Source organism: Perognathus longimembris, chromosome 17, assembly GCF_023159225.1.
Source record: "Perognathus longimembris pacificus isolate PPM17 chromosome 17, ASM2315922v1, whole genome shotgun sequence".
NCBI lineage: Eukaryota > Metazoa > Chordata > Mammalia > Rodentia > Heteromyidae > Perognathus > Perognathus longimembris.
Window position 1 is genome coordinate 43,197,404 of NC_063177.1, and position 14,112 is coordinate 43,211,515.

General features: G+C 35.5%; 1 protein-coding gene across 1 annotated transcript in view; it reads left to right on the top strand.

Annotated features, from left to right (window-relative positions):
* Efcab13 (EF-hand calcium binding domain 13) overlaps nt 1-14,112 on the top strand; it is a 94,899-nt gene that overhangs the window by 14,350 nt on the left and 66,437 nt on the right. The window contains exons 8-13 of the mRNA XM_048367260.1: nt 250-393; nt 3,313-3,384; nt 5,145-5,618; nt 7,763-7,897; nt 9,684-9,755; nt 10,761-10,904. Coding sequence (XP_048223217.1) covers nt 250-393; nt 3,313-3,384; nt 5,145-5,618; nt 7,763-7,897; nt 9,684-9,755; nt 10,761-10,904 — 1,041 coding nt within the window. The remainder of the gene's footprint in view (nt 1-249; nt 394-3,312; nt 3,385-5,144; nt 5,619-7,762; nt 7,898-9,683; nt 9,756-10,760; nt 10,905-14,112) is intronic.

A 14,112-nucleotide genomic window follows, 5' to 3' on the forward strand; every position in this document is an offset into this window, starting at 1 on the left:
ATGAGATAATGCAAAGCTTTTAGTACAGAGCTTAACTAATAATCAGTATTCAATAAATACGAGTGATTGTTGTATTACTTTAGCAGTAATAACAGCAACAATTAGAATTCATGTTAGAAATGTGGCCAGAATTTGGCAAATGCTTTTATTGTGGGTAAATATTTGGAAAATCCCCATACCTGTGTTGATTTTTAAGTATTGCTTGACACAAAATCAGCTCCTTTCTCATAGTACGTCTGTTTGTTTTAGCATTCCTGAATGCCTTGAAGATTTTTTCTAAGATGAAAGGTGGTCGAGTTTCCACTGATGAAGTGGGTACTATTTTGGATAGTCTGGATATTCCTATCAATCCAGAAACAATTCAGCAAGTGTTAAAATATAGTTTCATTGACCGTGAGTTATTTCAATTTTGAATATAACTTTTTGTGATTCTTCCTTTACCTCAATGTATTTTCTCCCTTGTTTCTTAACTTTTGCCACTGCCACAGCTTATCAGTGTCAATAGTAAAGGCTAATCTAGAAAAACTTAAATGAGAAGCTTCTAAAATTATCATACTGTCATTTGTTTAGCAAAGTTCAAAGAGTACAATGAATTTAAAAGAAAATTCAGCCTCATCTCTCTTTCCTAATAGTAATTTCTTATCTTTGTGGATAGTTTCTTATAATAGCAAAGAAAAGGGCCTTGTTTTCCCAATATAGGAGGTTGAAATTTCTTGACTTCCCAGTTTTATTATGTTATCACTATGGCTACTAACAATCACTAATGGTGGATTGATTAGGGATTGGCTAGGTTAGTGATTCATTCCTTTAATGTAATGATGGTCATTTAATAACTATTATGCCTGAATCTATGATAGGGGAAATAAAGATGAATGGAACAGTTCTTATTTTAGGACAGCTCCCATTCTCCTGTGGAAAGAGTCAATTAAGAAAATTAGAATGCTCTGTGCATTGGAGCGTATGTAGGCTGCTTTTGCATATTGAAAGAAACAGGGAAAGATTATCAGCAAAAGTGGTGTCTGAGTTAGATCTTGAAGAATTAGCTGGGGGTTAATGGGATGAGGGTGGTGGCAAAAAAAAGAAAGACATTTTAGGCTGAGGTAACAGTTTGTGTAAATATGGCAGAAAAGTAATCTGACATAGCATCTGTTTTGGTGGGCTTTGATTTTTTTTCATTCTTTAGTGATGGCTTTGTAGTGGGCCCCTTGGGTGCTAATTTTGTATGGAGATAGGCTTAGGCTACACTGAATTCTATTAGATTGGGCCCTAGTGCGGTAGACATGAGTAGAGGGATATACTGGAGTTAGAAAGACAGTAAACAGTCTTTTGTAAAAAAAAAAAATAATAATAAAATGGTTGTAGGGCTTGAACTCAGGGCCTGGGTGCTGTCCCTGAGTCTCTTTTTGCTCAAGGCTAGCGCTCTACTACTTGAACGGTTTTCTGGTAGTTAATTGGAGATCAGGGTCTCATGCACTCTCCTGCCCAGGGTTGGCTTCAAACCACAATCCTCAGATCTCAGCTGCCTGAGTACCTAGGATTACAGGCAAGAGCCACTGGTGCCCAGCTCACTACACAGTCTTTAAGGCATGCCTTTCCAGGAACAATAGAAATTATTTGTAAAGCCATTATATAATCTTGCTTTTTGGGCTTACATCTTCCTTGTTTGGTGAGATGGACTTGACAAAAGATACCAACTTTATAGGATTGATTTAAGAATTAGACATAAGCATTTATTACAGTTATTATCACTATGAACAGTCTCAGGAAAGATGAGGAAGAAACATAAGAATTTTTCCTGAAAACTCAATTTCTTTCTTCTCCTCATGTTATCAATAAAGTTCTCTTATTTTAAACTTCTCTTAGATCTTTCTGTTTCTGTTTTTCCACCTTAGTTCAAGTTAACATAACCTTTCCTTGAAGCCATTGCAATTTAACCTTATAAGTCTATCCATATCCACTTCTATCCCCTTTATACTGCAAACATCATAAAAATGATGCAAAGCATAAATCTAATCATTAGTCTCCTCGCATAAAAGCCAATAACAATCCTTGTGACCAAGAACCCTTAAGGTGGTGTGTAAAGTTTTACCTGATCTAGCTTTCCTTCACATGTTCAGTTTTCTTTCAGACCACATTTCTTCCTTGTTTTCTGTGCCTTTTCAACTAGACCTCTTTCTGCCCAATAGACATTGCATATGTTCTTTCTTTGAGCATTCCTCTTCTAGTTAATTCCTATTCATAACTTAGATCTGAACCTAACTGTCTATACTTCTAGAAATGTTTCTCCTGATCTCTTGGACTAGTTCACATTCTTTTTTTCTTTGTGCCCATCCTGGGGCTTGAACTCAGGGCCTGGGTGCTGACCTTAGGCTATATTTGCTAAAGGATAGTACTCTGCCACTTGAACCACAGTCCATTTCTGGCTTTTTTTTTTTTTTGGTAGTTTATTGGAGACAAGAGTCTCACAGATTTTTTTTTTTTGCCCTGGCTGGCTTCAAACTACAATCCCCTGATTTCAGCCTCCTAATAGCTAGGATTATAGGCATGAGTCACCAGTGCCTGACATTAATTCACATTCTTATGTTATACACTTTACAGTGCATCACAGTTGCAATTTGTATTTAGAGTTTGGGTTTGTTTTTTTTGTGTGTGTCATTTGGGGGCCTTAAACTCAGGACCTAGAAACTGTCCCTAAACCTTTTTGCCCAAGCAAGCATACTACCACTTTGAGTCACATTGCCAGCCACTTCTGGTTTTCTGGTGCTTAATTGGAGATAAGAATGTCATGGACTTTCCTCCTCCAGCTGGCTTTGAACTGTGATCTTAACATCTCAACCTCCTGAGTAGCTAGGATTATAGGCATGAGCCACTAGTGCCTGCTCAACTAATCATATTTGAGTTACCAAATCTCAGACTTTTGGGGGCTGAAGCCTTGAAGTCTATGACCTAAGAGTTTGTTATAGAATCATTGCAGTAAGGAGGCGGGAAGATGAGAGAACCACAATCTACAACAGAATGAGGATAAACACTAAATAAATAAGAAACCTGACTGTAGGAAGCAGTTCCTAATTAGAAGGCAATTTGGCATCAATTTGTTTTCACACTTCTTCGATTTGTTCAAGTTCACACTTGCTTTATAGTAATTTAAAGGTCTGCATTGAGCTATTAATTCACAATTGCAGATATTATTTAAAATTCATAACAACTGGCCCTCTATTCTACACATTTCTGTACTATTTTCAGATTAGAACAATATGACAGCTATATATGTATTAAAAAGTAAACACAGTACTTGAAATTACTCTATTACAGGCAACCAGATGGTGGATATTGGAGACATTGTGTTTTCTTTGGGTGAACTGCAGCAACTATATGAAGATGTTTGTAAGAGAGCTTTTGCTGTGATAGCAAGTTTTGTCTTTAAAAATCAAATTGTCTTCAAATCCTAAAACTATAGGTTTTATCTTGTAGTACAGGTTGTTATTATTTTGTGTGCCAGTACTGGGGCATAAACTCAGAGCCTGGGCTCTGTCCCTGAGCTTTTTTGCTCAAGATTAGTGAGCTCTTGAGCTCTACTTGAGCTCTACTTCTACTTCTGGCTCTTTGCTGATTAATTAGAGTTAAGATTCTCAAAGACTTTCCTGCCTGGGAGGGCTGCAAACTGTGATCTTTAATGATCCTGAATAGCTAGTATTACAGACCTGGGCCATCATTATCTGGCTTTATATGTTTTGAAATCTGTCTTTGAATCCTTTTTTTCTAATTCATAAATTGGGGATAAAAATTTAATATAACACTTTTTTTTCTAATTTTTTCTAATTTTTTTTTTTTTTTTTTTTCCAGTCCTGGGGCTTGGACTCAGGGCCTGAGCACTGTCCCTGGCTTCTTTTTGCTCAAGGCTAGCACTCTGCCACTTGAGCCATAGCGCCACTTCTGGTCATTTTCTGTATATGTGGTGCTGGGGAATTGAACCCAGGGCCTCATGTATATGAGGCAGGCACTCTTGCCACTAGGCCATATCCCCAGCCCCTAATATAACACTTTTTTTAAAAAGTTGATTGTATAATCTGGCAGTCTCAACCTTTTCCTTTTATCTTGTTCTTAACGTATCAAGAGGTATAAGGTAATAATAATATTTCATTTGTAATCTATAATACATTCTGATATTGATCCTTTAATAAAATTTCATAGTTTCTTTTTAATTCATTATTTAGTTTTTCTTCATTAATAGGTACATTTAAAAAAATCTCTTCTTATTGCTCTGCATACCTTTTTTTTTTTTTCCCCAGTCCTGGGCTTAGGATTCAGGGCCTGGGCACTGTCCCTGAGCTTCTTTTTGCTCAAGGCTAGCACTCTACCACTTGAGCCACAGTGCTACTTCTGGCTTTTTCTGTTTATGTGGTGCTGAGGAGTTGAAGCCAGGGCTTCATGCGTGTTAGGCAAGCACTCTACCGCTAAGCCACATTCCCAGCCTTCTGCATACCATTTTAACACTTCTGCTCATATCATTTGGTCAATTACCTGTGCCTATAATTTTAAGAATTATAGTTTTATTAACCTTATTGCAAAAAAAAAAAAAACCAAAACAACCCCAAACCCAGCCCCATCCTTGATGTCTCTTCCCAGAATGAATAGCAATGACTAAATCAGAGAGATTAAAATTTAACATAACAATATACTGGAACCATTTTAGTTTCACTATAACTTTTAATAACTTTGGATGAAAGCATTTAAATATAGGAAACTATCAGATTATATTTATTCCAGTCAATAGTTTATTGACACAGTTTTTTCTTTTTTTTTCAAATTTTTATTATCAAACTGATGTACAGAGAGGTTTCAGTTTCATACGTTAGGCATTGGATACATTACTTGTACTGTTTGTTACCTCGTCCCTCATACCCCTTTCCCCCCATGAGGTGTTCAGTTCACGTACACCAAACAGCTATACAAGTATTGCTTTTGTAGTTGTTTTTCTTTTTTTACCCTGTTGACACAGTTTTTTCAACTTGTTAAATTTTGCTTTATATATTCAAGCAGTTTATATTCTTGAATGGCTTTTATGAGGACTTGTTAGGTGTTTTTGAAATACAATACAAATTGTACAAATACATGAAATAATTGAATATGTTTCTTTTCCTTAGCAACTTTGGAAGATCCAGGCTTGAATGAAAAAGGTTCAAACAGAACATTATCATATGTAGCCCCATACAGGAGGAAATCAAGTTCCGCAAGATCATCTGAATCTTCATTATTAAAAAGGTTGGAAAAGAAAATCTTCCAATCTTATAGTAATGTTTTGGAGAGGAATGACTCTGAATATAAAGAACCAAAAGTTTCTTCACAAAAGTTTCCAGATGTGGTTGACAGCAGACACACAGGAATCCAAGAACCATATTCGAAGTATGGAACAGATTTAAGAAAACTTTCAGAGAAGGTTGAAATTCCTGACTCAAAGTCTAAACCACAAAGCTTGAGGAGTATTACAAGCCTCAATAAGTTTCTGGATAAAAGTGATATCACCAGTATTCCAAAACCTCAGAAACCATCTGGGAAAAGGCGTTCTACCCTTCTAAAACAGATTTCATCTAAGGAAGAACCTGCAGTTAATACTCTGGGTCAGTACTATGCATGTAAATCAGAAATTGGGTCCTTGAGTTCTTCAGTCAGCATAGAAATGAACATAATTAGTTGTCATTGGATTAGTTGTAAGCATTTCTACTGTCAATGCTTTGAGTAAGCACCACTTTTGATAGGTGCAGAAGGCCAATAAATATTATCTTGTGATTTTGATGGTAGTTTCTTCTCAGATGCCCCATTTTTCACAGGGGGTGGTGGGTAGAGAAGAATTTAACTTTGAGAAGCTTATTCAAGTTTCCTAGAAAGGAGAGGGCTTATTTTCCTTTGTGAATATTTATACTTTATTTTTAAAAGTGTGGAAGGAGTTTATGAAATATTTCTTTACAGTTTCTTGCTTTAAATGATATTCATAGTACATCAGGTATTCTTCTCTATTGGAAAATATTATGAGAAAAAATACTATACATTTAAGGTCCTCAAGGATTTATAGTCTTACTCAAAGATGACTAATGATTTTTCACGTAAATGTATGTACTACCCTTCTATGCTACTTCCAACACAGAAGTACTATGTATAGGTACTAGTTAAACATGTGCTGAAATTACTTAAGTAACTTCCTATTAATGGAAAGAGTACTAGTCTTCTTAAAGAAATTTTATAACTTTAAAAATTTCCATTTAGTACTTAATGTAATAGTTAAAAATGAATGTTCAGTGAAAAATCAGCCATTAGTACACTAATGCATAGCCCAAACAATGTAGTTGGACAAAGAATGTTATCTGTTGAGAAAAGTTAGGACTATTCATTCTTATTCCTTTACTGAGGTGGTGCTATTACTCTGAGACTCCTATTTTTAAGGGATCTTTGTGTTTCAATAAGAAACAATAAACTCTGGGTGAACAGAAAGAGAGTAGTATACATTTAGCCAAAAGATAGAAGTGGCCTTAAGAAGAAAGTGAAATCTACCTACCTGGTTTTGCTAAAACCAAATGATGTCAGCTACCTCTGCCATATTTATGTTTTGTATACAGAGAAGTATAAAATAATTTATTTGGTATGAGTTCTCCAAAAAAATTGATGGTAATTGGGCATCTATGAAATATGACCATACCAATGATTTTTATTGAAAAGCACTAACCTATCATCTTAAATTCATTTTGCACTTACAACAGTTGAAAATATATTTAAGAAAACATTGCCACATGCTCCTCATTTTCCCAAGTGTTAATATCCTATATACTCATAGTCTAATGATCAAAACCAGAAAATTAATACTGATATTCATCCATAGACTTTATTCAAAGTTTGTCTATTGTAACCTTTTTCTGATCTAGAATCTGATCTAGGATTATACACTACATTTAGCTGTCGTGAGTCTTTAGTCTCTTCCAACATGGGATAATTCATCAATCTTTCAATGCCCTTAACACTTTTGAAGAATAGTGACCATTTTGTTTAATGCCTTTATTTTGGATTTTTCTTATATTCATGAGTAAATTCATGTTATTCATTTTCTCCCAGAATACCAAAGAAGTGATGTTATTCATCCATGTGTATCTACTTTTAGAATTTTAGTATTTGAAAGTTGTACATGCAAAGCTTGCCATAGGTAAATTTACTGAAAGGGAAATAACTCACATTTTTCTCAGAATTCTGGAGTTTAAATAAAAATATTGTTGAAATAGTGTTGTTTTTTATCTTAGACTTATTAATTACATCTTAATCTGAAGCAAGAAGCATTGTGATGGCCATTGGCACGGGCTGTGACAAACCAGCAGTGTATATATGTTTATAGAATTTTAAGTCAGTTCTTTGTTTATTCTAAAAGAGAGATATAAAGCAAATTTAAGACAACAGAAATGTAGGGAGAAAAGCTATTGTTTTTAATAGTTAATATTGAGTAGGTAAAACTTGTTCTCTGATTAATAATTTTAGGTATACCTTGGTGTGGTGGCACATCCTTGTAATCCTAGTACTTGGGAGGCTGAGGTGGGTGGATCCCAAGTTTGAGACTGTCTTAGGCTACATAGTATAACTGTGGAGGAGGAAAGAGAGAGAGAGAGAGAGAAAGAGAGAGAGAGAGAGAGAGAGAGAGAGAGAGATTGAGATTTTGGGCACCAATTATTGCTTTTAGACACATTAATTCTGTTGTTTAACAGTTTTCTAAATTTTATATATTTAGAAAATATCCTTCAAGCTATCAGTAAACTCCAGGAAAATTACATTACTGTAGAAGATCTTCAGTCCACTTTGCCCTTATTAGGGATTACTTTATCGGACACAGAATTCCAGAGAAGTGTGAAAGAGACTAAAAATGGTAAGAGTTTGATAACACCAAACTTTTTGAGAAAATTAGGTATTTTTATGGGATGGTATTACATGTTGGAGGAATTTCTCTCAAGCAGGAATGGGTCATTCTGAAGAAAATCAAGAAAAAAAAACATAAAAAATGGAAAGTAGTAGAAAACAAATCCCAGCAAGAATGACTATTCAAATGGGCTGGTTTTGGAAGATATAGGCTTTTTGTAACACCGAATTGTTTCAGTAAGACTCTTTCTACCTGTGTTTTCCAGAGTGAAAGATACTAGCAAAGGTAATCTAGCTGTAGAGAAGTTCATACTACAATACTACAACATCCAAGATGTATAAAACTCTCTAAGAACTTGTAACTCATGCTTATAATCCCAGCCACTCAAGAGGCTGAGACCTGCAAGGTTGTGGTTTGAAGCTTGTGCAAACAGAAACATCTGTGAGATTCCAATTAACTAGCAAAAAGCCAAGCTGGAGGTAAAGCTCAAGTGATAGAGTGCCAGCCGGAGGCAAGCTGAGCAAGATTGCAAGTCTGCAGAGTTCAAGCCCTAGCATAAAACTAAATACCAATCTACACTAAAACAGAACAAAACAAAACAAAATCTCTTTGATCAAGAGCTGGACATGTGGCTCAAATGGTAGAATACTTGCATAGCTTACAAGTAAGAGGCTCTGAATTCAATCTCTAGTTCCATCAAGGAAAATAATTGAATTAAGTTCCTAGAGATTGAGGGAGAAATAATTGGAGGGAATTTAGAGCTAGTGATAATCAAGAAAGCAGTTAGCATCTAGATATTAAATGGTACATTCCGGTTATTAGTCTAAGTTCAAGGAAGACATTGTCTCTAGGGAGGTTTTGTTTTTGTGAGAGTTTGTGTATGAGAGAAAGTGTTTTTTTATCAGTAACTAAGAATTATTCACTGCAAAAATTCAGCTTGAGGGGAGAGAGAACATTTTTTTAAGGAAAAGAAGACTCTATCTGGATACAATTTCTCAGCTAAGAAAAATAGAAAAGGTTTGATTGAAAATATATGGGAATTGGGTGCTAATAAAATTATCGAATCCTTTGTTGCTTTTCCAAGTTGGTGTGATTACTGTGGAAGGTTTGTATTGAAAAATAGGTACTAGACAATATTAACCAGCCGGTTAATATTGTCAAGGTGTCTTAATAGAGAGCATATTGATAGTGTATGGGTTTCCATGGTGGCATGAAATAGATTCTTGAGCCTTTTTGTAGTCTATCTATATGGAACACTTTTCCTTTTACCCATACCTATCAAGAATTTAGTGTCTACCTGGGGCTGGGGATATGGCCTAGTGGCAAGAGTGCTTGCCTCGTATACATGAGGCCCTAGGTTCGATTCCCCAGCACCACATATACAGAAAATGGCCAGAAGTGGCGCTGTGGCTCAAGTGGCAGAGTGCTAGCCTTGAGCAAGAAGAAGCCAGGGACAGTGCTCAGGCCCTGAGTCCAAGCCCCAGGACTGGCCAAAAAAAAAAAAGAATTTAGTGTCTACCTGAATTTATTTTCATCTATTGATATTGAAAAGGCAGAGACTGTGCCTTACTTATGATGGTATCACTTATGCTTAGCACTAACATGCCTCAATCATTGCTGAAATAAAAGGAACTGACCTAATTTACAAACACTCCTCTTAGGAGAAAGTATATGAAAGAGAAATAGGATGATGAAATGAAAGATCAAATGTTTTTTCATACTTGCATTTAATGTGAATTTATTACTTATGCAAATGACAATTAAAACTATAATCTATGACTCTTGATTTTTATAGAAAATGGACTGGTGAACTTAGATGACTTTATTATGACTCTCTCCAAGGATCAAAGTTTTCATGAATATGATGGTAGGTGGAAACTTGCTTTAAAGTGATTTGAAGGAAAGAACAGTTATACTGGGAAGAATTAAATTCTATTGGGACAAATATTTAAAACTCCTGTGATTCTTAGTCAAGTAAAATGCTGGTTGGCTATTATTACTCTGACACACCAAGGTTTTTTTAAAAACTGGATTTTCCAGATAAGAAAAAATGAATTCTACTAATGTATGAAACTGTAACCTCTCTGTACATCAGTTTGACAATAAAAATTTTTTAAAAAGAAAAAAATGAATTCTAAGAGACTTCTTTTTATAACTAGATGAAACTGATGTTAAAAGCTACATTTGTCACGTAGCTTAAGTACTTGTGTCAATTTCTTGAAGGTAATATAAACAAACCTACATCCCCAATGTTTCCCTATGAAATAATTCACTTACCATCTTAGTCACTGTTATATACTGTTCTTCTGAAGAGTAAAAGGGACACTTTCTGAAACTTTGTGGTATAGCTTTTGAGGGGGCATGGAAGGGGTCTTGTGGCTTCAATTCATGATGCTCTGTCACTTGAACTATGCTTCAGCTTGTGTTTTTTGCTAGTTAATTGAAAATAAGAATTTCACAGGTTTTTTATTGTTTCTAAGTAATAATATATATTTACAGGAGATAAAATAAAGGGACTCACCAAGGAGTGAATTACATATTTCCACAGAATGGTATTTCAATTTGTTATTAATGCTTGAAGATTTTCTGCTAATGAGAAATAAATACATTTCAATTTATTGAATTAACTAGGAACCTTTCATATTTTCTATACACTTTTAGTTATGTTATTGTCAGTGCATTTTAGGCATAGAAACTTTAGAGCAAAGACAAATATTTTGACTGATTTTGATACATACTGATCTTCACTATTTTAAATAATTATGGTCATGTGCTTTTAATATATAACATTTTGGAAATGATTTATATTTTTGTTACTGCTGGCTTTCTCTTTTTTATTTACATTTAATGCAAGTATACTTCTTTATTTTAGTGCTGACTAATGTCATTAATGCTTTTGACAAAATTGAAGATGAAAAAGTTGATTGTGAGGATCTAAATACTTGTCTGGAAGATTTTGGAATTTATCTCTCTAAGCCAGAAGTGGAAAAGCTTGTGGAATTGACTGAAGCTGATGGTAAGTGCTACATTTTGAGGCAACTGGGATGACACATCTGGCACAAGCATCAGTTTGCTGTTATTTTCCTTTGAATAATGATTTTTATTGGTTTTGGTCAGAAAAACTATTAAGATTAAATAAATAAAAAGAAAGCACAAAAGTACTCACATGTGTAACACAAAATGTTCAATATTATCTAGAAATAACTAGTGTTAATAGTCCATTCAGACATTTTCTTTCGGGGGAAAATGTTAAAAGAAAGAAAGAAAGTAGAGTTTGTGACTTTGCTATGTGACAAGGTAGAAGTCAGGATACAAGATATTGAATAGGGCAAAGGACTCCATTATGCCAGAGCCCTCAATTCACAGTAAAGGCACACTGGTTATGGGTATCTGTGCCTTTTAAGTGAGCAACATCAAGGTAGAAGTAAGCTTGACAAATGAGGTTCTGAATGAAGAATGGCTATGAATTCATAATTGTTGATGTTAAAATAGATAGGAGCATTCATTACAATGTTCTTCCCATTTTTCATACATTTAAAAACTTCCATAAGAAAAATATATGAGCTATGTAAAGTGAAATGTGTGAGGAGAAAATGAAACTGTTAAAACATTAAAGACGTCTCTTTGTAAGTCTTTAGCCCACTTGATGAGGGGGCTAATGGTTCTTTGTGGTTTTGTTTTGGGAGAAGGTAATTTTTTTAGTTCTGCATATATTTTAGAGATGAGGCCTTTGTCCATTGAATGGCCGGTAAAGATCTTCTCCCAGTCTGTGGGCTTTCTGTTTATCTTGCGAGCTATGTCCTTTGCCGTGCAGAAGCTCTGCAGTTTGATGCAGTCCCATTTGTCCAACCTTTCTTTGATTTGTAGCCTTTCTGGGTCATTGTTAAGGAAGTTCCGTCCTGCGCCAAGGAGCCCAAGTGTTTCTCCTACTCCTTCCTTTAGTGTTTTCAGGGTGTCTGTTTTGATTTTGAGGTCTTTAATCCATTTGGGATTGATTTGGGTGCAGGGTGATATATAAGGATCTAGTTTTAGTTTGTTGCATATGTTGAGCCAGTTTTGCCAGCACCATTTGTTAAAGAGGCTATCTTTCTTCCAAACTATTGTTTTAGCTCCTTTATCAAAGATTAAGTAGGCGTAGTTCTGTGGGATCATTTCTGGGTATTCAATTCTGTTCCATTGGTCTTCAGGCCTGTTCCGGTGCCAATACCAAGCTGTTTTTATTACTATAGCTTTATAATACAGCTTGAAGTTGGGTATTGTAATTCCTCCAGCACTGTTCTTTCTGCTTAGGATTGTTTTTGCTATTCTAGGTCTTTTATTGATCCATATGAATTTCTGGACTGCTTCCTCTATTTCATTAAAAAATGGTGTTGGGATATTAATGGGTATTGCATTGAATTTGTAGCTAGCCTTTGGCAATATTGACATTTTGATTATATTAATCCTCCCAATCCAGGAGCATGGGAGGTTTTTCCATTTCCTTAGTTCTGACATAATTTCATTTTTCAAGCTTTTAAAGTTCTCCTCAAAGAGGTCTTTCACTTCTTTAGTTAAGGTTATCCCTAGGTATTTTATGTTTTTGGGGGCTATTGCAAAAGGAGTTGCTTTCCTTATTTCCGCCTCGGTCTTTGGGTCGTTAGCATAGAGAAAGGCCATTGATTTTTGAGGGTTTATTTTATATCCTGCAACTTTGCCAAAGTTTTGGATCAACTCTAGTAGCTTGGGGGTAGAGTCTATGGGATTCTTTAGGTATAGGATCATGTTATCTGCGAAGAGAGAAAGTTTAACTTCATCTTTTCCTATTTGGATCCTCTTTATATTTTCTTCTTGCCTAATTGCTCTGGCTAGGAATTCTAGTAGTATGTTGAAGAGCAGGGGAGAGAGTGGACATCCCTGCCTTGTTCCTGATTTTAAAGGGAATGGCTTTAGTTTTTCACCATTTAGAGTTATGCTTGCTGTTGGTTTGTCATAAACTACCTCGATTATATTCAGGAATGTTCCCTGGAATCCCAGTTTTTCCAGGGCTTTTAGCATAAATGGGTGCTGGATTTTATCGAATGCTTTTTCCGCATCCAGAGAAAACCATGTGGTTCTTTAGCTTGCTCCGGTTGATGTGGTGGATTAAAATGAGAATGGCCAAGAGACATATGAAAAAGTGCTCTATATCACTGGCCATAAAAGAAATGCAAATCAAAACAACATTGAGATTCCATCTCACCCCAGTAAGAATGTCATATATCAAGAAAACCAACAATAACAATTGTTGAAGGGGATGTGGCCAAAAGGGAACCCTACTTCATTGTTGGTGGGAATGTAAACTGGTTCAGCCACTCTGGAAAGCAGTATGGAGATTCCTCAGAAGGCTAAATATAGAACTCCCCTATGACCCAGCAGCCCCACTTTTGGTATCTATCCAAAAGACCACAAACAAAATCACAGTAATGCCACCAGCACAACAATGTTCATCGCAGCGCAATTTGTCATAGCTAGAATCTGGAACCAACCCAGATGCCCCTCAGTAGACGAATGGATCAGTAAAATGTGGTACATATACACAATGGAATTTTATGCCTCTATCAGAAAGAATGACATTGCCCCATTTGTAAGGAAATGGAAGGACTTGGAAAAAATTATACTAAGTGAAGTGAGCCAGACCCAAAGAAACATGGACTCTATGGTCTCCCTTATTGGGAATAATTAGTGCAGGTTTAGGCAAGTCATAGCAGAGCATCACAAGAGCCCAATAGCTATACCCTTATGAACACATAAGATGATGCTAAGTGAAATGAACTCCATGTTATGGAAACGATTGTTATATCACAGTTGTAACTACTTTCAACGTCCCATCTGTATCTAGCTTCTATTATTGATGATGTTCTTGTATCACCTTCCAGTGGTTGTACCTATACTATCTCTGTAATCTTATCTGAGTATATTGGAAACCGTGTATACTGGTATTAGAAGTAGGAAATTGAAAGGGAATACCAAAATTGAGAGACACAGGGTAAAAAAAGACAACTACAAAAGCAATACTTGCAAAACTTTTGGTGTAAGTGAACTGAGAAAGGGAAAGGGGGAGGAGGGAAGGGGGTATGAGGGACAAGGTAACAAACAGTACAAGAAATGTATCCAATGCCTAATGTATGAAACTGTAACCTCTCTGTACATCAGTTTGATAATAAAAATTTGAAAAAAAAAACATTAAAGACAACCTAAATGAATGG